The sequence below is a fragment of the Aquarana catesbeiana genome, linkage group LG05 (genome assembly GCF_042186555.1).
Source record: "Aquarana catesbeiana isolate 2022-GZ linkage group LG05, ASM4218655v1, whole genome shotgun sequence".
Classification (NCBI taxonomy): Eukaryota; Metazoa; Chordata; class Amphibia; order Anura; family Ranidae; genus Aquarana; species Aquarana catesbeiana.
In genome coordinates, this window is record NC_133328.1 from 608,417,243 (window position 1) to 608,443,074 (window position 25,832).

The following is a 25,832-nucleotide window of genomic DNA, read 5'->3' on the forward strand; positions in this document are numbered from 1 at the left end:
GGTGTCACTTGCCAGGGGATGCAGGGTGTCACTTGCCAGGGGATGCAGGGTGTCACTTGTCACCGATGCAGGGTGTCACTTGCCAGGGGATGCAGGGTGTCACTTGCCAGGGGATGCAGGCTGTCACTTGTCAGCGATGCAGGGTGTCACTTGCCAGGGGATGCAGGGTGTCACTTGTCAGCGGATGCAGGGTGTCACTTGCCACGTCACTTGTCAGCGGATGCAGGGTGTCACTTGTCAGTGGATGCAGGGTGTCACTTGCCACGTCACTTGCCAGCGGATGCAGGGTGTCACTTGTCAGCGGATGCAGGGTGTCTCTTGCCACGTCACTTGTCAGCGGATGCAGGGTGTCACTTGCCACGTCACTTGCCAGCGGATGCAGGGTGTCACTTGCCAGCGGATGCAGGGTGTCACTTGTCAGCGGATGCAGGGTGTCACTTTCCACGTCACTTGCCAGCAGATGCAGGGTGTCACTTTCCACGTCACTTGCCAGCAGATGCAGGGTGTCACTTGCCAGGGGATGCAGGGTGTCACTTGCCAGCGGATGCAGGGTGTCACTTGCCACGTCACTTGTCAGCGGATGCAGGGTGTCACTTGTCAGCGGATGCAGGGTGTCTCTTGTCACGTCACTTGCCAGCGGATGCAGGGTGTCACTTGCCAGCGGATGCAGGGTGTCACTTGTCAGCGGATGCAGGGTGTCACTTGCCAGCGGATGCAGGGAGTCATTTGCCATGTCACTTGTCAGCGGATGCAGGGTGTCACTTGTCAGCGGATGCAGGGTGTCACTTGCCAGCGGATGCAGGGTGTTACTTGCCAGCGGATGCAGGGTGTCACTTGTCAGCGGATGCAGGGTGTCACTTGCCAGCGGATGCAGGGTGTCACTTGCCAGCGGATGCAGGGTGTCACTTGTCAGCGGATGCAGGGTGTCACTTGCCAGCGGATGCAGGGTGTCACTTGCCATGTCACTTGTCAGCGGATGCAGGGTGTCACTTGTCAGCGAATGCAGGGTGTCACTTGCCAGCGGATGCAGGGTGTCACTTGCCATGTCACTTGTCAGCGGATGCAGGGTGTCACTTGCCAGGGGATGCAGGGTGTCACTTGTCAGCGATGCAGGGTGTCACTTGCTAGGGGATGCAGGGTGTCACTTGTCAGCGATGCAGGGTGTCACTTGCCAGGGGATGCAGGGTGTCACTTGCCAGGGGATGCAGGGTGTCACTTGCCAGGGATGCAGGGTGTCACTTGCCAGCGGATGCAGGGTGTCACTTGCCAGGGATGCAGGGTGTCACTTGCCAGCTGATGTAGGGTGTCACTTGTCATGTCGCCTGCCACCGGGTCGAAGGGGGCCCCGTCAGGTAGGATGTATGGGGGCCCCATGATTTATAACATTCGGGGGGGGGGGGGGGGACGGCAAACTCCCTCCTGCTAGCCAGCCCGTTTTGTCGGCACCGCTGCTTATTTCACAGGGACCGATCAGGCTTGTGTACTCTCACTTCCTGGTAGCGGTGGAACGCACGATAGGTCGGACGTGATGTAATCAGCCGGAAATGATGCAAGACATGGGAGGCCCTATCTTGCGTTCCACCGTTACCAGGAAGTGAGAGTACACAAGCCCGATCGGTCCCCGTTAAATAATAAGCAGCGGTGCCGGCAAAACGGGCTGGCTAGCGGGCGGGAGTTTGCCGTGGATCCGGCCCTGCCCGCGGGGGGCCCCCTATTAGGCGGGGCCCATGGGCTTGAGCCCACTCAAGCCCAATGATAAGTCCGGCCCTGCATGTATGCTTATTGTCTTGTGAAAATAGTTGTTCAGTCGGTCTAATGATCTAGACATCCTTGCCAGACGACAGTCTAGGTCAGTTGTTGCAGTTAATCCCTAGGTGGTTAAAGTATGTAAACCCAATCCCTAAATTATCATATAAAATGTATTTATTTATTTCTTTTATTTCAGGCACTCATACAACGCTGTCAATTTACACAGTGCTTTACATTTATATTGTACATTCACATCAGTCCCTGCCCTCAAGGAGCTTACAATCTAAAGACTTAAAGCAGAAATTTGGCCAAAACCTAACTACCGGTAGTCAAAAAAATGCTTCCTCCCCCCTCCTAACACCTAATCTGACTAACCTGTGTAAGAAAGATCTGTATACTTACCATACAGCCCACTCTGCTATGGTAACTGGATGCCCCCTGTGTCAGCCAGAGCTAGCTACATGGGAGATTAGAGACGTTCCAACAACAGCTAGTAAAGCCTGGATCTGTGACGTTACCCATAGGCTCCCTATGGCCCATCCATTGCTGGCACTCCCTCTTCTCCCCTGCAGCCTTGCTGGCTGACACAAGGAAGCAAGATCACATGACGGGAATGGGCCAACCTATTGATAGGTAAGTATACTTATTTTTCCTTCACAGGTTTGTCAGAATAAGCGTTAGAAAGGGGGGAGCATTTTTAAGAGTTTTCTGGAATTCCACTTTAAGTATTTTTCAATATTATTGCAGAAAAATGAAACTGCTGCCAAAATGTTTTTTCTCCTATTGGACCCAGAAGCTTTTAGCCATAATGTGCTAGTTTGCACAACATATTAGCACATTATGGCACATTATGGCACATTATGGCAGAACCCTTCATGGTTTTGACTCTTTGGCCACTTGGTTAGCCGGGCCGTGGTGACATTAGTCCATGCACATGGGAGTCACAACATCAGAGCACAACCATAAATGTATGTTGTAAAAATATGCAGTTTTGTGTACACACATGGTGGTGGCAGCATCATGTTGTGGGGATGCTTTTCTTCAGCAGGGATAGGGAAACTGGTCAGAGTTGATGGGAAGATGAATGGAGTCAAATAATGGGCAATCTTAGAAGAAAACATGTTAGAGTCTGCAAAAGACTTGAGGCTGGGGTGAAGGTTCTCCTTCCAACAGGACAACCTCCCTAAACATACAGCCAGAGCTACAATGGAATGGTTCAGACCAAAGTATATTCATGTGTTAGAATGGCCCAGTCAAAGTCCAGACCTAAATCCAATTGAGAATCTGTGGCAAGACTTGAAAATTTCTGTTCACAGACGCTCTCCATCCAATCTGACAGAGTTTGAGCTATTTTGCAAAGAAGAATGGACAGAAATGTCACTCTCTAGATGTGTAAAGCTGGTAGAGTCATCACCAAAAAGACTTGCAGCTGTAATTGCAGTGAAAGGTGGTTATACAAAGTATTGACTCGGGGGGGCTGAATACAAATGTACCCCACACTTTTCACATATTTATTTGTAAAAATGTTTGAAAACAACTTATCATTTTCCTTCCACTTCACAATTATGTGCCACTTTGTGTTGGTCTATCACATAAAATACCAATAAAATGTATTTAAGTGTTCAGTTGTTCCAAGTGTTCAAAATGTGGAAAATTTCAAGGGGTATGAATACTTTTTCAAGGCACACCTTACCTGCATAGGTAGTTTCTTTGTAAATGTGAACTAAACCTTTAAGTTTTGCAGGTTGGTCACCAATCATCTCTAATGCCCTGTACACACGGTCGGATTTTCCGACGGAAAATGTGTGATAGGACCTTGTTGTCAGAAATTCCGACCGTGTGTAGGCTCCATCACATATTTTCCATCGGATTTTCCGACACACAAAATTTGAGAGCAGGCTATAAAATTTTCCGACAACAAAATCTGTTGTCGGAATTTCCGATCGTGTGTACACAAATCCGACACACAAAGTGCCACGCATGCTCAGAATAAATAAAGAGATGAAAGCTGGTGGCCACTGCCCCGTTTATAGTCCCGACGTACGTGTTTTACGTCACCGCGTTCAGAACGATCGGATTTTCCGACAACTTTGTGTGACCGTGTGTATGCAAGACAAGTTTGAGCCAACATCCGTCGGAAAAAATCCTAGGATTTTGTTGTCGGAATGTCCGATCAATGTCCGACCGTGTGTACGGGGCATAAGTCTCAACCTGATTGGAGGAAGCAGCATACTAATGAGTTCCTTATTCTGCTTTGTTCTCCTGTTAGCATTATCAAATTCTTACAATCTAATACATTTCTGTTTGGCTCAGATCACTGATCTTTCCTCACTTGGTGTAAGTGCTAATATACAGAGGGGCACAGGTGGCTGATAGGAAGGATTTAGGTTATATATTTTAATGAATGCTGGATATATTTTAGATATGTATAAACAGTATATATAAATATATACAGTGCCTAGAAAAAGTATTTATCCCCCTTGAAATTTTCCACATTTTGTCATGTTACAACCAAAAACGTAAATGTATTTTATTGTGATTTTATGTGACAGACCAACACAAAGTGGCACATAATTGTGAAGTGGAAGGAAAATGGTTTTCAACATTTCTAACAAATATGTGAAAAGTGTGATGTGCATTTGTATTCAGCCCCCTTTACTCTAATACCCCTAACTAAAATCTAGTGGAACCAATGGCCTTCAGAAGTCACCTAATTAGTAAATAGAGTCCACCTGTGTGTAATTTTATCTCAGTATAAATACAGCTGTTCTGTGAAGCCCTCAGAGGTTTGTTAGAAAATCTTAGTGAACAAACAGCATCATGAAAGCCAAGCAACACACCAGACAGGTCAGGGATAAAGTTGTGGAGAAGTTTAAGGCAGGGTTAGGTTATAAAAAAATATCCCAAGCTTTGAACATCTCACGGAGCACTGTTCAATCCATCATTCGAAAATGGAAAGAGTATGGCACAACTGCAAACCTACCAAGACATGGCCGTCCACCTAAACTGACAGGCAGGGGAAGGAGAGCATTAATCAGAGAAGCAGCCAAAAAGCCCATGGTAACTCTGGATGAGCTGCAGAGATCCCCAGCCCAGGTGGGAGAATCTGTCTACAGGATAACTATTAGTCATGCACTCCACAAATCTGGCCTTTATGGAAGAGTGACAAGAAGAAAGCCATTGTTGAAAGAAAGCCATAATAATTTCCAATTGCAGTTTGCGAGAAGCCATGTGGAGGACACAGCAAACATGTGGAAGAAGGTGCTCCGGTCAGATGAGACCAAAATTTAACTTTCTGGCCTAAAAGCAAAACGCTTTGTGTGGCGGAAAACTAACACTGCACATCGCCCTAAACACACCATCCCCACCGTGAAACATGGTGATGGCAGCATCATGTTATGGGGATACTTTTCTTCAGCAGGGACGGGGAAGCTGGTCAGAGTTGATGGGAAGATGGATGGAGCCAAATACAGGGCAATCTTAGAAGAAAACCTGTTAGAGTCGGCAAAAGACTTGAGAGTGGTGCGGAGGTTCACCTTCCAGCAGGACAACGACCCTAAACATACAGCCAGAGCTACAATGGGATGGTTTAGATCAAAGCATATTCATGTGTAAGAATGGCCCAGTCAAAGTCCAGACCTAAATCCAACTGAGAATCGGTGGCAAGACTCAAATTGTTGTTCACAGACGCTCTCCATCCAATGTGACAGAGCTTGAGCTATTTTGCAAAGAAGAATGGGCAAAAATGTAATCTCTAGATGTGCAAAGCTGGTAGAGACATCCCCAAAAAGACTTGCAGCTGTAATTGCAGTGAAAGGAGGTTCTACAATGTATTGGCTCAGGGGGGCTGAATACAAATGCACCTCACACTTTTCATATATTTATTAGTAAAACATTTTGAAAACTATTTATCATTTTCCTTCCACTTCACAATTATGTGCCACTTTGTGTTGGTCAATTACATAAAATCCCAATAAAATACATTTATGTCTTTAGTTGTAACATGACAAAATGTGGAAAATTTCAAGGGGTATGAATACTTTTTCAAGGCACTGTACATAAACACGCACATTTGGTTAATACAAGCATGTATTTTTATACAATGATCAATTAAATAACACAACTTGTTTTGTTTAGAATTTGCTTGTTCACCCAATCGCTTTGTTACATCTCCAGCCTAGTTTTGTCAGATGCCGCGTACACACGAGCAGACTTTCCAGCAGACTTGGTCTGGACCGAACTCCGTCCGGACAATTCGATCGTGTGTGGGCTCCAGCGGACTTTTTTTCCCCCAAAAGTCAGACGGACCTAGAAATAAAACATGTTTCAAATCTTTCCAATGGACTCGAGTCCGGTCGAAAAATCCGCTCGTCTGTATGCTAGTCTGACGAACTAAAACCGACGCTAGGGCAGCTATTGGCTACTGGCTGTCAACTTCCTTATTTTAGTCCGGTCGTACATCATCACGTACGAATCCGTCAGGCTTTGGTGTGATCGTGTGTAGGCAAGTCCCTTTGTTAGGAAAGTCCCTCGGAAGTCCGCCGAAAGTCCGTCAGATAGACCGTCGGACCAGTCCGGTCGAAAAGTCCGCTCGTGTGTACACGGCATAACATGTTCTAAATAACAAATTCCATTGTGGCTCTCCTTCATCAAACTCCCATTTGGGTTAAGTGCTTAAATAAAATAAATGTAATGTATGCTTGTTGTTTAATTAAAATTAGATGTTTGTTTCCAGAAGCTGACGTTAATTCCATTTTATAAAATAAAGAACCAGATAAATTCTGGTCAAATGATTTAATGGATGTTGCAGATGGCACACCATGTCTGTTTATCTTCGGTCTGGTAGCCAAGTAATTATGAATTAATCTCAGAACGCTTGAGGTTTTCCCATTTATTCTGCTAGCCATTGCTTGCAACAAAAAAAACACGATGAAAGTAAAATTCAAGCTAACTTTCTGCAGTAATTTAACAAAGGAGAACACTGCAAAACTGCATAGATCACCAACACTGGTGCCATTTTGAGCCTGGGGGTGTTGAAATGAAGCAATAGCCCCTGGCCATTTATTTTACTCTCAATAGCTGATACCAAGAGAATGACGTGACATTTTTCCCGGGTCATAGAAATAAACGTTTTGATTTAATTTTTAAATGAAATATTCACCTAACAGTATAGCAGGCAACTAGCCCATAATTCAGTGGTCATCATAGAACCCGTTACATTGTCCCGCGGGACAGAGTCACTTGGAAGTAGTGTGGATATTAGGACACTTAAATAGCATCACCATAATGGTAATGTTGAGTGTGCAGCAGTATATACAAGTACAAGGTGAATCGGAGGTTTATGGATAAGGGATATTTTGGGGGTTTTGCTGAGAATTCCAGCCTCTCATAAATGAATGTAGTGTTCCTGCTGTCAGGAACCATGAATCAGACTGAGACGGAAGTACAGTTAAACCACACTTGTTTAATAATAAAAGTAAATAGAACAAACTTAGTCAAAACATAGCCAGAGTTTAGGAACCGGAATGGATAGTCAGACAAGCCAAACATCAGGGAGCCGGAGATGAGCGTAGTTAAACAGCAGTATCTGGAGCCAGAAGGGATGTCAGTCAAGCAAGTCTTTTAACAGGAGAGCATCTCTGTGATGTTGACTAAGGCGAAGGCAGAGATCCTCTGGGCTGGATGGCTTAAGTAGGCAGGGCTGACGAGCAGGATATCATTAACAGCTGAGTAACTGTGGGCTGGCAATTAGCCGACAACTGAGCGGCCAACTCAGAGAAGGAAGGGCTAAGCCCAGCCCTGACACCTGCATTCTGAAGAGAAGGTTAACATAGACTCTTTGGGGCGGTAAAAGGTACTTTGATACTAGAAAGGAGCAGGTAAATATAGTCTGTTGTTATTGCTGGAGTAAAGGGTGACGGGGATTGAACTTATCAAAAGAAGGAAGAAGGTAGAAAGAAATGAATGGGGTTATACAGATGGATTAAGAGTAGTATGGTGGGCACAGTTGAGGGGACAAGCCCAAGAGGATTAGACATCTAGCACAGGGATGCTATTGCTAATTAGAGTAAGTAAGGAAGTATCAAAATACAAGGGTTTTAAAGTGTTTGGAATGTGTCATTTAGAGAAACAATCATCTCAAATATCACGTCAGGAGAAGCTATTACAAGAATTTGTAGGAAAGTAAAAATTTGCTGAGCCATCTCATGCAGCAGATGTTTGTGGGTAAATTGTTTAAGGGAAGTGACTTAACTCACACAGCAAAAAAGGGGACTTACAAATGTGCGCAATTCAAAAAAATGCTGAGCCGACACAATACAGGAAGTTGTGCGGTGCACTTATGCCTCGTTTCCACTGAGCGGATCGGTTCGGGTCGGTACAGTTTGAATGGCCTAGAATGGTCCGGTCTATTCTGGTGAGCGTTTCCACTGCAAGTGGGACCACAAGGGGTCATACAGGGTTTAGAAAAAATGCCTCAGCATAGCACAGCAGAGGGTTTTCTGTCAGCCAATCAGTTAAATGTATCGTAGCTCCGCCCTAACCGAACCGTTCTATTTTCTATGGCCCCACATCTGAAGCAGAACCCTGAATGGAACGATACGATTCGGTTGTATGGGCCGCTTTCATAATGGAAACACCCAAAATAGCGTACTGTACCGAACCGATCCGCTCAGTGGAAACGAGGCATTAGCAAGTAAGAACACATGGCAGAATCAGTTTCAAGATGCCAAAGAAGTGGTCCCATGCAGACATAATATATACTGTGAATTAAACCTAGCATACAAAAAATGAGTAGTGCTAAGTAGCAGCTTTCATACATACAGAATAAAGCAGGGAATCCACAGAGTTTTTTTTTCCATTCAGCCAGCTGGTTGAACGAAAACTCCCCAAAAAACTCAGATAGCTGCATCCACACAAGTGATGAGGATGCAGGGATCTCCTCTGCTCCATTATTGTATTCTGTCAGCTGGAATTCCCCCCTCCCCATCAGAGTACACTGATCAGCGCTGCAGCCATTGGCTGCTGATGGAATGGTGATTTTCCACCAGGACTCATCGACAGAAGGCAGGCTTCTGTTGAACAGACAGAGCTACATATATACCAAAATTGGTCTGATTCCTGCTGAACTGGCTGAATTTTGATATGTGTGTACCCAGCTTGAGAACATATACTGAGAATTACGCTCAGCACATAGAAGACAGGAAGGGGTACTGTGTCACATTTACATACAAAGAGCAAAAACAGAAACTCGTTATAAAAAACTGCAAAATACACATTTACTGTATTTTATACATGAATGTATTAAGTCAAACTACGGGCCACCAGGCAACTATCCAGCGATAGGGGTTGGGTCATATCAGGGGATATCTGTGTATCATGCAGGATGAAAAGGGTAAACAATGTTAGGGTGAGTTGACATGACTACCATGTACCCCTCCTGCCTCCAACTCTTCCTATTGGTTATAAGCCTGAAAGTCATACATTTAGGCCAAAAGAGATTTGTGGGGGAAGTAGGAGAGATAAGGCCAAGCTCAACTTTTGGAAATAAATCTGGAATTTGTATATTAGAGCATATTTGTCAGATGCTAAAGATTCTTTACCTGCTTTAACTATTTAAATGAGCAAAGATCAGAATCATGGCCTGGTAAATACTGGTAAGTATTTCATTTGCAGAGGAGCTTGCAAAAGTTTTATTTTTTTCCAGCAACAGATTCAATTTAACAATTTCTGTATTACAGTATGTTCATCTTGCATTATAGTGTGAAAAAGACATGGCGTAAGTTGGAATGCCACTTTAGCACTCTGTAAAGATAACAAGCTACTTTAATTGTGTCTCTCAGGTCATTTGAAATTCAAGCAACTTTCCCAAAGGAATCTCTGTTAACTATCCTGATCTATGACTATGATCTAATTGGGAGTGACGATCTCATTGGAGAGACAAAAATTGATTTGGAAAATCGCTTCTACAGCCGGCACCGTGCGACCTGCGGCTTACAGAGTCAATATGAAATGTAAGACTTCTTATCAGTAAAAAAATACATGTGTCTGAGGACATTTTTTATTTGAGTACAGTGGTACAGTGGACTCTAGAGTCCAGATACAAAGTTAGGGGAAGAGATAGAGAGTTAGCAATTAAACATTGTCCGTACTTGAGTTAAAATACGCACCTGTAGATTAATGCGCTTGAAAAAAAAATAGCCATGTGTGTCAGGTCAGTAGCTTCTGATGCCAGAAACTTGGTTATCACGTTTTTCAATGGAGGACCTGTTGGATTTTGATGCAGTGGCACGTTAAAATATTAGTCAGAAGGTTACTTCGTGTTAGGGATTAGCTTTTCAGTTATTATGTGAGTGTTAGGGATAAAATTAGTTTTAGGGTTTTAAGCGGTTAAGTGTTAAAAGGGGGTTTAGGAGTCAAAGGCGTGTGTTAGGGGTTAAGTGTTAGGGTTAGGTTATATGTTAAGTGCTGAGGGGGCTAGGAGTCAAGGGCTCAATTTAGGGGTTAAGTCAAAGTGTTTCTATAGCTATACATTTTTTATTTCATTCTTTGAGGGACACAAGATGAAATCTATACCTTGAGTATGTTTCTTTATGTGTTTTTTTGTCTTCTTCCAACGTCCTCTATGAACTCCCAAGCTTCTCCTTTCCCCCACTTACTTTTGTTTGGAACGAGCAATGCACAATAGTTGCGGTTATGTGCACTGCTCTGTTCACACTACAAAATCCATAAGCCAGGGTCTCTGTTCCCTGTTCAACTCAGGAGCAAGCAAGAGAGGTTGGCAATTGAATGTCCTTTTTTTAACTTAACAATGCATACTTAAAAAGAAAAATTTGGAAATTGCAAAAGTTTCCTAATATATGGTGGACGAATTCTGCAAATTAATTCTGACCATTTTTAGGGTAATAAGATTGGATATGTCAAACAAAGGGCTTAGGGAGCTGGCCACTACCAGGGGAAATATGTACCAATGCAAAAATGTTTTTAAAAAGTACCATTTGGTGTATTGGAAATTGTCATTCATTAGTGGCATTAGCAATACCATCACTCTTAAGAGTCACACAATGACGCTTCCTGCAGGCTCACTGCAGAGGGAGGGTGAACAAGCCTTTTAGTTTGCCGAAGAACAGACAGCTAGAGTTTTGGGCTAACCTTGCATCACCCAAACTAAAAGTCAAAATGTATCTTTAACAATACATTTTTATATCTCTTTTTTGTTCTTTAAAGGGACACAGGATCTATTATAAACCATGGGTATATATCTCCACCTTAAGGTAATATAGACACTAGGCAAACAAAACTGCAGGCCAGCCTATATAACCCTACACATACTAGCTATGCTAGTTTAGCTTAGCGTCTTTTAGTGGATGGACATTTTTTTTTTCAGCTCTGCTTTTGACAAGTTTTACCAGGTGGAGATTGGAAGCTGTGTCCCTCAATAGATGACAAAGAAAAGAGGATTATTACACTTCCCATAAAATCACAGATCCTCTAATGTGTTTTTTTTTTCATACTGCTTACTACAACTGAAGCATATCTAGTGTGGGAGGGGATAAATAGGTCCTAGGGACTGGCCTACAGTTTTGTTTACCTTGTATCCATTCCACCTGAAGCTGGTGCTAAATAACTCATGGTACAGATTGAATCCTGTACCCCCAATAGACTCTGAGAAAAAGCTCTTCTGGTATTTTCCCACTCTACTTATAAAATATGTTTTTATTGTCATAGTGTCTGCATTAAAGATATCTTCTCCCTTCCTGGTCTGCTCAAGGTTATCACCAAAGAAGGAGCAACAGTCTCTCACATAGAATTAGATACAGGAAGGGAACCCAAAGGTTCTAACTGTTCCCCACTCTGCCAACACTTAAAAAACATGTTTTGTCTAAATAAACACTTTTGGTATGCTTCCCAAAGTGACACTTTGATCAGTTTTTGCCTATGGTGTCTTTTGAGTTAACTCTAAAAAAAATGTCAATTTCCCTTTAGGTTAACGTGAAAACATTCCAATTGGCTGATACTGAAAAATGGAAAAAAATAAATCTATTTTTATGGACATTTATTACATACTATTCTACCTATACATACAGTCATATTTACATTGCATTTATTGACTCAACTTGCATTTAATAGAACATAAAATAAACCGTTCATCTGGCTTTCATTCTAGAGAAGGATACAATGCTTGGAGAGACAGCACCAAGCCCTCAGAAATACTCACCAAACTGTGTAAAGACAACAATTTAGGTGTTCCAGTATTTACTCCAGGCCAGATACAGATTGGAAACAAGGTTTTTAAAGGAAAAACTGTGTTTGATCAAGATGGTAAGTAGGAAATATTCTTGACATATTGTACAGTTGTTATGCCCTAATGCTCCTTTAGAAAACCATTGAGATCAGAGATGTCATAGATGTCCAATGGGCCCCTACAAGGTAGTACTAATTTTTATTCATTACTCCATTTCTCCATTATTTCTCCATTGAGATCTCCACTGCCAAGATATCTCTCTGCTTGACATACCACCACCACTACTACTACTACATCCAATACTTTCCTTTTTTGACCCTGTTACCGCAGAGGAGGTTGGTATCCTTTCTGATGATATTGGCCAGGTGATGAGCGGTGCCTGGTTTCCTCCAGACATGACGCTTGCCAATCAGGCCAAAGAGTTCAATCTTTGTTTCCTCAGACTAGAGAATTGTTTCTCATGGTTTGAGAGTCCTTCAGGTGCCTTGTGGCAAACTCCAGGCAGGCTGTCATGTGACTTTTACTGAGGCGTGGCTTCTGTCTCGCCACTTTACTGTACAGGCCTGATTGGTGGAGTGCTGCAGAGATGGTTGTTCTTCTAAAAGGTTCTCCTTTCTCCACAGAGAAATGCTGGAGCTCTGTCAGAATGATCATCGGGTTCTTGGTCACATCCCTAACTAAGGCCCTTCTCCCCTGATCACTCAGTTTGGCTGGGCAGCCAGCTCTAGGAAGAGTCCTGGTGGTTCCAAACTTCTTCCATTTATGGATGATGGAGGCCACTGTGCTCATTGGGATCTTCAATGCTGCAGAAATTTTTCTGCACCCTTCCCCAGATCTGTGCCTCGATACAATCCTGTCTCAGAAGTCTACAGACAATACCTTAGACTTCATGGCTTGCTTTGTGCTCTGACATGCACTGTTAACTGTGGGACCTTATATAGACAGGTGTGTGCCTTTCCGAATCATGTCTAATCGACTGAATTTACCACAGGTGGACTCCAATCAAGTTGTAGAAACATCTCAAGGATGATCAGTGGAACCAGGATGCACTTGAGCTCCATTTTGAGTGTCATGGCAAAGGCTGTGAATACTTATGTACATGTGATTTTTTCATTTTTTTTTAAATAAATTTGCAAATAATTCAAACAAACCTCTTTCACATTGTCATTATGGGGTATTGTTTGTAGAATTTTGAGGAAAATAATGAATTTAATCCATTTTGGAATAAGGCTGTAACATAACAAAATGTGGGAAAAGTGAAGCGATGTGAATACTTTCTGGATGAACTGTATTTATTATTTTTGGGTAAAGCATGGAAGGGAAACATCTACCAGGTCTTTCAATATTTTCTGTCTTCTTTGGGGGAGATGTCTCATCATTTTTCGTGTGGTCAGAGGGATGTAAATGAGCATATTCTCTCCAGCGAATTCACAGACAGCAATAAAGCTTTTTTTTTTTTTTTTTTTAACATAGTGGGTAAATATTTATAGCAACTCTTTTGTTCTTTCTGTATTGTATTGGGGAGATTTTTTATTTCCTGCTTGGCCACCAGGATCTTTTTTTTGGGGGGGGGGACACAGATAGTAATAACATTTGCTATCCCTTCCCTGTTGTGTCCAAAACTAACAAATAGGTTTTACTGGAGTAACACTCTCAGTAAAAATTAGGGCCACATGATAGGTACGTTTTAAAATAGCCAGGAATGTGTTTGAGCAAGTTGTAGCATGCAGAGGGTTAAGTCATAATGCATGTCGCACATGCTGGGAGGATTTTGAACATAAACTTTTCTTATTTTATAATCCATTTTGCTGCCTCTTTGATAGATGAGCAAGTAGAATCATATGAGCACCTGGCACTAAAGGTTCTTAATTCTTGGCAAGAGATCCCCGGCATTGGATGTAAACTCGTTCCAGAGCACATTGAAACCCGACCTCTTTATCACAGAGATAAGCCAGGAATTGAACAGGTAAGCAGGAAAGACTTTTGAGGTCTAGGCTACCTATATTCTGCACAGCTATACTGCACTCTATATAGACTTTAGGATGAGGGGCAACTAAATTATCAGTCATAGAGGACCTTGTCTAAGAGATGAATCAATGAATTGGATTTGCGCACCCTTGATAAATATATAAATTGCTTATCTAGGAAATGCAACAAAAAATCATTGACTTTAAAGAAACTCTATCAACCAGAAAGCTACTCAAAGTACTGCTGTAGATTGATGGCAGCAGCATCATGTGCTCACCCGCTGCCCTGATCCATGGCTGTAGTTCCTCAAAGACTTATCTTATAGAAACACATTATAGGACCAAAAATATGGGAATATCTAACCACACCTATTTACTCTTGTTGGACATCCCATTTCAAGCCATGAGCATTAATAGGAGGTTGACAAAAGAATTTTAAACTCAGCGCTGCGCCTATAAACTACTAATATGCATGTATACAAACATCAACATATGTAACATAATAACATGTATAACATAATAAAGTGCTCAGTGCCAATATAGTGCAAAATAAAGTGCGATCAATAAAGTTCATCGGATGTGAGATACAGGGTTGGTGACACGTTGAGACATTTCTGGTGACTTCCTGTGCTCCCCTCCTGGGTCCCCACTCACCAGATGAAGATGATAAACACGCCTGTATAACAAAATGGTGACTCCTGTCCACCGGGTGGGTTGGTGTATCGTGCCTTTACTGAATAAGATCGCCTATCCTCCACCACATGATCAAGGTCCTGCACACTTTACACGATCAATAGATGACCGTTGTAGCAAAGTTTGGACAAATGAAGGAAAGGGGACATATAGTGTAATTACACTATATGTCCCCTTTCCTTCATTTGTCCAAACTTTGCTACAACGGTCGTCTATTGATCGTGTAAAGTGTACAGGACCTTGATCATGTGGTGGAGGATAGGAGATCCCATTCCTTAAAGGCACGATACACTAACCCACCCGTTGGACGGGAGTCACCATTTTGCTATACAGGCGTATTTATCATCTTCATCTGGTGAGTGGGGACCCAGGAGGGGAGCACAGGAAGTCACCAGAAATATCATAACGTGTCACCAACCCTGTATCTCACATCTGATGAACTTTATTGATTGCACTTTATTTTGCACTATATTGGCACTGAGCGCTTTATTATGTTATACGTTATTATGTTACATATGTTGATGTTTGTATACATGCATAATAGTAGTTTATAGGCGCAGCGCTGAGTTTAAAATTCTTTTGTCACTTTTTTGGGGTACTTACCTTGCACTACATCGGCAGCCCTATCATATACCTTCTATTTCCACAGCGCAGGTTTTAAATTAAATTAATAGGACATTGCCTTTATGCTTTAGATATACATTGTACTTTAAAAAGCTGTTCTACTAAAAAATGATAGAAGTCATTATCTGGCCAGGGTAAAACACGATATGTCTATTGTAAGGTATAGATACTTTACAATAGGCTTGCCATTTTGAATTTTCACTGTTATTTTGGAGTAAATTTTACGTAACTGAGATGCTGTGTCTTACAGAAATTTACAGTGTGGTAATTAAAAATCAAAAGATGTCAATGTGAGCTGTTTTTGTCTTCCAGGGTCGGATACAGATGTGGATTGACATGTTTCCAACTGACCTGCCACTTCCTGGTCCTCCGGTGGATATTTCACCTCGTAAGCCCAAAGGGTAACTGCAATTCTTACTTATATTCGCTACTGTTCATTTCTACTTTGGTGGATCACTATCACTGTTGATTTAAGGCTAAAGCAATTGTTTTTCAGAGTCAGACCATTGCACAGTATGGATGCTTGTTTTTGTGCAGGGGGTACGTAGAAAGTTCGGAGATGCTGCCATTCCTACAAGTTTATGGCTGTCTTGCATGTTTGGTGCAGTGGAAGTTCACCCCACCTTCCCTTTAGGTCCTCTCCATGTTAAGGATTCCAGCACCCAGATAGCAAGCAATTGAGCTAAAAGTTTGAAAATGACTTGCTAAGCTAGGGCTAGACTTGCCAGGCTTCACAAGTTTGTTGCACAATTACAGCAAGTCCGCATTGCATGACTCCAGATCAACTTTCTTTGTAAACATTTTGCAAGTCTGCTGCAAGTTCTGGGTAAGGTATGGTGTGCAATAGTCATCCCACCACAGGGGTCACTGTGGCTTGCAGAGATCTTGCTGTAGACTCATCACTTCAACTTTGCTCTTGCTAGAGACTAGCGACTCAAATTTACTACAAGTTGGAAAGTGTCAACTAGAACGTGTGCTTCAAGTGCTCTGCAGGTGTACAACTTGCCAGTGAAAATGTGCAGCAAGTTAACAGACTTACAGTTTAACACTGCCATAAATGTGTGGAAAATCATCCTTGCTATCAGGGCAGTGACATCTCTTCTCCACCCTGTCATGACCATGGCATTTGCAGAGTTTCCCTAAGGATATAAGGAGAGAGCAAAGATTGGAAGGAATACATTTACTTATGGCAGGAAAATGTCTTCCAGTTGTGTTCTGGACAGCAAGAATGGTCAGATTTGGGGAACAAATCTGCCTCTCCCTACTTGAGGAATCTGCTTGGGTGAATTTATATTTTAAAGTCAACCTGCCCATGAGGGGCACCTCCTCAGTAACATACCCAACATCAAAGAAAGATGCTACTGCTACAAAAATGAATACTTGATATTTTACGTGTTACATTTGAAAATGTTTATCTTTAAAAAGAAATCTACTTTTTGTCTTAAATTCCTCCTAAAAAAATAGCAGTTTACATCCTGTTTAGAACTACTTGTTCTGTAGCCTCAAGGCTGAATATCTGGTGGTGTGAATTATGTTCTGCTCTGTTCTTCTTGCTGGAGAGAAATCTTTTTACATGTGGACCTGTAGTGCAAGGATCACCCCTCTTATGCTTCAATCATTTTGTGGATCTGCGCTTCCTCTATCTTTCCTGATGCTTCTTTCATATTCCCTTGTAGTGCTACTCCCGTAGGACCCACAGGACTACTGTCTAGGTCTTCCCCACAGGCTTTGCACTGCCGCCAGGCACATGGGCTCATTCGTACATTTCTTACATAACCAGTCTAGATTCCTGTTTTTGTTGTTTTTATTTTTGGAGGACTTGCTACACCCTCATCAGTCATCAGATCACCTATAGTCAGGGCCAGTAATGACATGAGGAAGCAAAGTCCTGTCTCTACCAAGATTGCTGCCTCCACAAGGAGACACGGTGCCGAACATGGCATACAAGTTATTGGAAAAATCAACTGCAGGGGGACCACAGGCAATACTGGTGACTAGCTACTTGCGTTTTTGGCATGTTGTTTTCCATCTACAACAAATACATATATATTTTTTTATGTTTACTTTTTCCCTTTTTCTTTCAGTGTAAATCCTAACAGTGAACTTCAATAATTTTATTTTGTAGGTATGAATTAAGAATAATAATTTGGAACACAGAGGATGTGATCCTGGAGGATGAGAATATTTTCACTGGGCAAAAATCAAGCGACATCTATGTTAAAGGGTAAGATGGGATATAAAGTGCAGTTAATATACTGTAAATATGGGATTCAGTAGCATGTAGGTCAACAGAGAGACCTTAAGGCAGTTGCCTCAGATATGTGAACTGGGTCATTTAATTCTTTAGTTTCCTCACAATTTCTCTTGTAATTTTCAAGTATATAGATTTTATAGATTTGATGTAAACACAAGGTGGACTTTGTACTATGCTGTCATTAGTAAAGGACTCATATTGATTTCAGGTGGTTGAAGGGCCTTGAAGAAGACAGTCAGGAAACAGATGTCCACTATAACTCTCTGACCGGAGAAGGAAACTTCAACTGGCGTTTTGTATACCCCTTTCACTACTTACCAGCAGAGAAACAAGTAGTGGTCAGCAAGAGAGAAAATATTTTCTCACTAGAGAAGACAGAACGTAAAATTCCTGCCGTGCTGGTAATGCAAGTCTGGGACTTTGAGAGACTTTCATCTGATGATTTCCTGGGTATGTATTTCCAGTACATAGTAAAAAAAAAAAAAACCCTATTCAGGCTTGGTTAGCTTAAACCAGGCATGTCCAAATCGCAGCCCGCGGTCCGGTTTTGAACGGCCTGCCTGGTTATCTAAACCTATATATCTTTTGTGGCCCCCGATGATTTCCCAGCACCGGGGCCACAAAAGATATATAGGCTGGCTGCCTCGGAGGGAGGAGGCAGGACGAGTGCCATGCACACAGGAGGAGAATTTCCTGTTTACACGGCAGCCTCTGTAATAGGAAGTCCCGTCTCCGGTGCTGCCATTGGACGACTGTTCTGTCCATCAAAGGAGGCGGAACTTTCTCTTAAAGAGGCCAGTGTGTAAACAGGAGATTCTCCTAAAGGATATCTTTGGGGCTCGTCCTGCCCCCTCCATGTCCCCTCCAAGGCTGCACTGATGGCAATGGTGAGTGCATTCCTGGCAATGGTGAGTGCATTCCTGGCTAAAGGTGGGAGCTGCATTCTTGGCAATGGTGAGTGCATTCCTGGCAATGGTGGGTGCTGCATTCCTGGCAATGGTGAGTGCATTCCTGGCAATGGCGGGGCTGAATTCCTGGCAAAGGTGGGTGCTGCATTCCTGGCAATGGTGAGTGCATTCCTGGCAATGATGGGTGCTGCATTCCTGGCAATGGTGAGTGCATTCCTGGCAATGGTGGGTGCTGCATTCCTGGAAATGGTGGGTGCTGCATTCCTGGCAATGGTGAGTTCATTCCTGGCAATGGTGAGTGCATTGAAACTTCCCTCTTAAAGTGAAGGTGCATGTTACACGCCAATAAATACGGTATATCCAAATAATACGCCTGAGCTCATCTCTTTACTCACACACACAGTCACAAAGGGAAGAGCATTCTTGTTGGGCAGTGTATTAGTGCTCAAACAAACACACTTAGACCAAATTTTAATGTTTCAAAGAATGTCAGGAAAAATGGTCGGCCCTCGCGCATGTTCACTTCATCAAATCTGGCCCTCTTTGAAAAAAGTTTGGACACCCCTGGCTTAAACAATTATACACTGATATTTAATATTTTTTGAAATAATAATGCTTGGGAAGGCTTAGAACCTGCCAATAGCTATGTCCCTATTTGGGAAATTTCCTGTCCCGTGTTTTTACTATGTATTAGTAAGAATAAGTATGAGTCTGAGTATGAAATCAGTAAATATGGCTGCCTCCCATGTATCTGTATTTTTACATACCACATAAAATAACAAGGTCACACATTGATAAGATTACGTACTTCAAATGCATCTCTTTGAAATGTGTCTTAAATAATTAATAAGACTACACATCCCCTTTAAGCAGTATTTTTAAGCAAGTGAACCTTAACTTTTCATGGATTTCTGTTTCCACCCATTCATTGCAGGCTCCATTGAACTTAATCTGAATGGTTTCCATCGAGGAGCCAAGACATCCAAGAGCTGTGACGTCAGCATGGCCACCACCTTGAAGGACGAAAACAAGATCTCCATCTTTCAGCAAAAACGCATTCGGGGTTGGTGGCCATTCGTAAAAACTGGAGAGCTCACGGTAAGCACGGAATCTTGTGGCGGTGCATATAGTCTGTAAAATATCTTATGCACATGATGTAGTTAATATAGTAGTTAATACATATATATATATATATATATATATATATATATATATATATATATATATATATATATATGTATAGGCCTTGTACACAACTTGATATAAATCTGGCCCGGAGCTATTTCAATGTCTATCCATACAGTCCATTGCTTGCTTTCTCAGGTTTCCTTGTGACGATGGCACCTCTCTGCAAATTTGTACATGCTTTACATTTTACAATGTGAGTTCTTTCCCACAGTGAAACCAGAATCAGAATTGTTGTCTTATGTCTCCTTAAAATGAAAAGTAAAAACCCATTTGGCTTTCTTGCCAACAACTCCAGTTTTGTTTTCACTTTCTTTTCTTTAGCCCCATGAAACCTAGATATAATTTAAGATTTTTTTTTTTTTTTTTAGGAAATTTTTATTAATTTTTAAAAGTTATAATAAAACAATAACAAACCTCCTTGAGGTACCGAGATAGTCCAAACCTTTCTTCCTTTTTCCAGGGGAACTTCTGAGGTGACCCCAGGCACCTATTTCTACAGTACTAATAAAATAAAAATAAAAATAAAGACATACAAATACTTCACAATGCCATAGTATGTCACAATGCACAAGACTGCAATACAAAACAAATCCAAAAAAAAGAAAAAGGAAAACACTATTGAACATTAACTCCAATAGTTAAGACATCTAGATTAGTCAGTTTCACGATATCCAATCCAACTAAATCTGAATGAAATAGATGAACATGTTCAACCAATCTAGATTCAAACATGGATGAATGGTACTCCTGAGCAAAAAATACAGACTAATTTGGAGCAGTAAATCAAGAGGAAATTAGTGACATGTATAAAAAAAACAATTCAAAAGAAAACAGAAAAAAAACATATTAATCCATAGTAAGGATTCAAGTATCATGTTAGTATCTAACAACTAAGCTCCTCAGAAACTAGCCAAAGTACACTTAAGGGAAAGGTTGATTATAGAAGTTTCAATCTGCCCAGAGAATTAGTGAGGTTAGCTTTAGCATACCGTTCTGCTTATTGGAATGGTGTCATCAGCTGCTTTATTTCAGAATCAGACAAAGTATGCTCCATGAAAATTTACCATCTGGTAAAGAAATGTTTTATAGGGCCAAAGGCCTGTGCAGTGATTTCCAATTATTTCTATATACATCAAGGCCTTTAAATCCCGTTTGACCCTTGTAATCGATTGAGGTGTGGATGTCATCCAAAATTTAAGTATCACTTTACAGGCTATAAGCAGACATAGTAGAGACCAGTTAGAGATTATATGTTTATCAGGTTCTGAAGCTGAGTTGAGTTTATCCACATAACCAAATAAGCAAAGCATAGCGGTCTTGGCAATATGTACAGATGTCCAAAAATGAAACTTTGAGATTTTTTTTCAATAGAATTACTGATATGATATACAGTGCCTTGAAAATGTTTTCATACCCCATTAAATTTTCCACATTTTGTCATGTTACAAACAAAAACGTAAATATATTTTATTGGGATTTTATGTGATAGACCAACACAAAGTGGCACCTAATTGTGAAGTGGAAGGAAAATGATAAATGGTTTTCAACATTTTTTACAAATAAATATCTGAAAATTGTGGTGTGCATTTGTATTCAGCCCCCTTTTACTCTGATACCCCCAACTAAAATCTAGTGGAACCAATTGCCTATAGAACCCAAGAACTTTTACACAAATTTGGCAAATATATCCCGCCCCTCTGCTGGTGATGTTCAACTGAGACAGGTTCGCTACTTTGCACCTTTAGGACTTGCTCCAAAAATTCAACCATTTTGGCTAGCAATGCACTCTATCATCTATCATGGGTGGCAGTGGAATAAAAACTCAGTTATCCTCTTTCATGCTCAGATATGTTCTATTCCCACATACAAAAAAAAAAAAACTGGATATTTCTTTACCTACCTACCCAAAAAGTATAAGCCTCCCAACTGAATTTTGGCCAAGAGATTAAGAAAATAATATGCACTAAACATGACAGGATTTCTAGCCTCCACACTATCTGGTTTAACACTGTAAAAAATGCCCCACATATACCAATATCCATCAACCTCCAGTGAGCTGGGGTAAGACAATACCCGAAAATCATACTCATTTCCAAGAGAGGCTGGATTTATTTACAGATATGCCGCGTAAACACGATCTGATTTTCTGACAACAAATGTTCAATGGGAGCTTGTTGTCGGAAATTCCGTTTGTGTGTACACAATTCTGACGCACAAAATTCCACGCATGCTCGGAATCAAGCAGAAGAGCCACACTGGCTATTGAACTTCATTTTTCTCGGCTTGTCGTACGTGTTGTACGTCACTGCGTTCTTGACGTTTGGAATTTCCGAAAAGATTTGTGTGACCGTGTGTATGCAAGACAAGTTTCAGCCAACATCCGTTGGAAAAAAAAACATGGATTTTGTTGTCGGAATGTGCGATCGTGTGTAAAAAACAATGACAAAAATCAGCTGACTTGCTTTTAGCTGAGGATACCCTATTCAAGACTGATAAAAAGGATGGAACACTAGTACCCTTTGTAGGCGCCAGCCATTTCAGACTCACCTTACCCATCCCCTTTACCTGTTCTTCCTACCCCCCCCCCCCTCACAAACCTTTTTTTATTTCTCTTTCCTGCTTTAATTCTCTTTTGACACCTTAGTTGCTTGTCCCTGAACAACTTCATCTTTTCCTCGTTCTCTCTACATTCTTGTCTTCTTATATATATTCTTAAATATAATTCAATTTAAAATTAGCTGGGGTGCCGGGGGACTTCACCGTATCTCTGGAGACCAGAAGCAGGGATGGCCACTGATTAAACACACAGAAATGACTCATGAGATCTTTTCTTTTTTTTATGGTTAATTTGAATGTTTATTTTCCCTGTGTGTATTATTTATACAGTGAGGAAAAAAAAAAGTATTTGAACCCCTGCTGATTTTGTACATTTGCCCACTGACAAAGAAATGATCAGTCTATAGTTTTAATGGTAGGTTTATTTTAACAGTGAGAAAAAGAATAACAACAAAAAATATCCAGAAAAACGCATTTCAAAAAAGTTATAAATTGATTTGCATCTTAATGAGTTAAATAAGTATTTGAACCCTTCGCAAAACATGACTTAGTACTTGGTGGCAAAACCCTTGTTGACGATCACAGAGGTCAGACGTTTTTTGTAGTTGCCCACCAGGTTTGCACACATCTCAGGAGGGATTTTGTCCCACTACTCTTTGCAGATCCTCCCCAAGTCTTTAAGGTTTCGAGGCTGACATTTGGTAAATCGAACCTTCAGCTCCCTTCACATATTTTCTATGTGATTAAGGTTTCAAGCCTGGCTAAGCCACTCATTTGTTGCCCTGGCCATGTATTTTGGGTCATTGTCATGCTGGAATACCCATCCATGACCGATTTTCACTGCCCTGGCTGAGGGAAGGAGGTTCTCTCCCAAGATTCGATGGTACATGGCTCCGTCCATCTTTTCTTTGATGCAGTAAAGTTGTCCTGTCCCCTTAGCAGAAAAACACCCCCAAAGCGTAATGTTTTCACCTCCATGTTTGACTGGGGTGATGGTGTTCTTGGGGTCATAAGCAGCATTCCTCCTCCTCTTCCAAACACGGCGCGTTGAGTTGATGCCAAAGAGCTCCATTTTGGTCTCACTTGACCACAACACTTTCACCCAGTTCTCCTCTGAATCATTCAGATGTTCAGTAGCAAACTTCAGACGGGCCTGTACATGTGCTTTTTTGAGCAGGGGGACCTTGCGGGCGCTGCAGGATTTTAGTTCTTCACAGCGTAGTGTGTTACCAATTGTTTTCTTGGTGACTATGGTCCCAGCTGCCTTGAGATCATTGACAAGATTCTCCCGTGTAGTTCTGGGCTGATACCTCACCGTTCTCATGATCATTGAAACTGCACAAAGTAAGATCTTGCATGGAGCCCCAGACCAAGGGAGATTGACAGTTATTTTGTGTTTCTTCCATTTGCGAATAATCGCATCATTCCAGCCTTGTGTAGGGCTACAATCTTGTCCCTGACATCCTTGGACAGCTCTTTTGTCTTGGCCATGGTGGAGAGATTGGAATTTGATTGATTGCTTCTGTGGACAGGTGTCTTTTATACAGGTAACAAGCTGAGATTAGGAGCACTCCCTTTAAGAGAGTGCTCCTAATCTCAGCTCGTTATCTGTATAGAAGACACCTTGGAGGCAGAAATCTTGCTGATTGATATGGGATCAAAAACTTTTTTAACTCATTAAAATGCAAATCAATATATAACTTTTTTGAATATGGATATTTTTGTTGTTATTCTGTCTCTCACTGTTAAAATGAACCTACCATTAAAGTTATAAACTAGTCATTTCTTTGTCATTTCTTTGTCAGTGGGCCTCACTGTATATCTAGATATATATAGATATATAGTCATAGATGTAAAAAATATTACCACATCATGTTGCTGTAACCTGTTTAAAATGTTACAATAAAGTTGTGTGTGTGGGTGGGATCTGATGGACTCTCAGGCTGCGTTTTGTCTGATTTTGATCATTAGGGCTGCTTCTATACTTCCTTGGAAGTCTGTGGATGTAAGAGCTTGCACAAAAAGTTGCTTCTGTGCTAGAAGTCAGATATGCCCCACATCATGTTTATCATGTTTAGCATCATGTCTCACTATATACAGTTTTCTTGAGCAAATCATTTTTGTGAAATTTGTTACAAAGTTTCTTACCTAATGAACCTGCCAGTAGCAACACTTCCTATTGTGGGCTGACAATGTTAAGTCACTTCCTTTCAATTAACAGTAGCCTTGTCAGCCTGGTGCATGAGTTCCTTAATTTGACCGTTGGGTTGACAATCTGATATACTTGTTAGGCAGTCCAATAGCTAACTAAAATAGTCCACATGGCAGGGCTGTCAACACTGCTGTTAATTGAGCTGCAGCAGCTTAGCATTGTCAACCTGCATAGGAAGTGCTGCTATTGGTAGGATCTCTAGATAAGAAACATTTGCTCCAGTAACTGGCCTGCTCTAAATTATACATTATTTCTGTATTTTTTTTGTATTTAGGGTAAAGTTGAAGCAGAATTCCATCTTGTCACAGAAGAGGAAGCTGAGAAAAACCCTGTGGGTCGTGCCCGGAAAGAACCAGAGCCATTAGAGAAGCCAAAGTAAGTGGCTAACACCTTGTCCTACTTATACACAACTTATATGCTAATTCCCCTCAGAACCACTATTTAAGCTTGGCGTGGTTGCTGAAAAGTTGTATTATAATAACCTGCCTTTGTATTTCTCTCTGGGACTCCACTGATATGAGATGAGATATCTTTTTGTATATTACTTAGTAAAATCATTGTGACAGACTTCTCAAAGGAGCAGAATAAAGCTGGAGAAGGTTACACCAATGTTATGACCCTATGGATGAAGCAGAGACAAACTACTGCAGGGGGTAATCCCACTAATGGGTCTCTGATGGATACACGTAGCCTGCATGTCACTGAACACACCGATATACACTCAAACCTGATATACGAGCTTTGGAGTGGAGATGGCACTCAAAGAGGTTTTTTATAACTGTTATTATGAAGAGGTAGCCTCCCTAGCTTTCTGCTATTATGTACGTTGTGGAGGCGGTGTATAGTCCAGCTTATGGTCAAGGACCTCCCCCAATCAACCTAAAGGGGGCAATACTTCATTCCAAGTGAAGTCACACAGTCATTTAATGCCAGAGGTTTATACTAAACATACTTTTCATGGAGGGGAGAAGGTGGTCAGGACCAGAACATCATACAGAAGAGACGATTCAGCCTTCGCTGACGATCTAGTCTACACTCTTGAACTTGTGGATGAAACTAATTTTATGTGTCCTGCTCATCTCTTTAAATCGGAGACAGGATTATCAGCCATTCAAAAATGTTTGGCTTTTTGTCTCTCCCCCAATATTGAGGAATTCAAAGATTTAAACTTCTTTGCCAGGAAAATTATTTTGGCTTATCTCCATGTAAGGTATCACTTGGTGACTTGATTGAAGACTGGGGAGCAGGTAAGGAAATGAGAATATAAAGTCCTAAAAACTATTTGGGCAAGAAATTTGGGCAGAGGAACATATGGATGATGAGATCAATGATAATGATTTGGGCATCTCTATTGACAGACTTGCAGATGAGCAAGGATATGCAGGCTGCATTTAATTTGCAATGGTAAGGCTGCATTAATGGCCTGCATTAATAGGCA

At 41.5% G+C, this 25,832-nt stretch overlaps 1 protein-coding gene across 3 annotated transcripts in view; it reads left to right on the forward strand.

Annotated features, from left to right (window-relative positions):
• The window catches only part of FER1L6 (fer-1 like family member 6), a 274,276-nt gene that overhangs the window by 220,348 nt on the left and 28,096 nt on the right, over positions 1-25,832 (forward strand). For all 3 annotated transcript variants that reach the window (XM_073632222.1, XM_073632223.1, XM_073632224.1), the window contains exons 33-40: positions 9,591-9,761; positions 11,915-12,069; positions 13,816-13,958; positions 15,589-15,677; positions 17,402-17,500; positions 17,739-17,980; positions 19,373-19,536; positions 24,669-24,769. In XM_073632222.1, the coding sequence (XP_073488323.1) occupies positions 9,591-9,761; positions 11,915-12,069; positions 13,816-13,958; positions 15,589-15,677; positions 17,402-17,500; positions 17,739-17,980; positions 19,373-19,536; positions 24,669-24,769 (1,164 nt within the window). The remainder of the gene's footprint in view (positions 1-9,590; positions 9,762-11,914; positions 12,070-13,815; positions 13,959-15,588; positions 15,678-17,401; positions 17,501-17,738; positions 17,981-19,372; positions 19,537-24,668; positions 24,770-25,832) is intronic.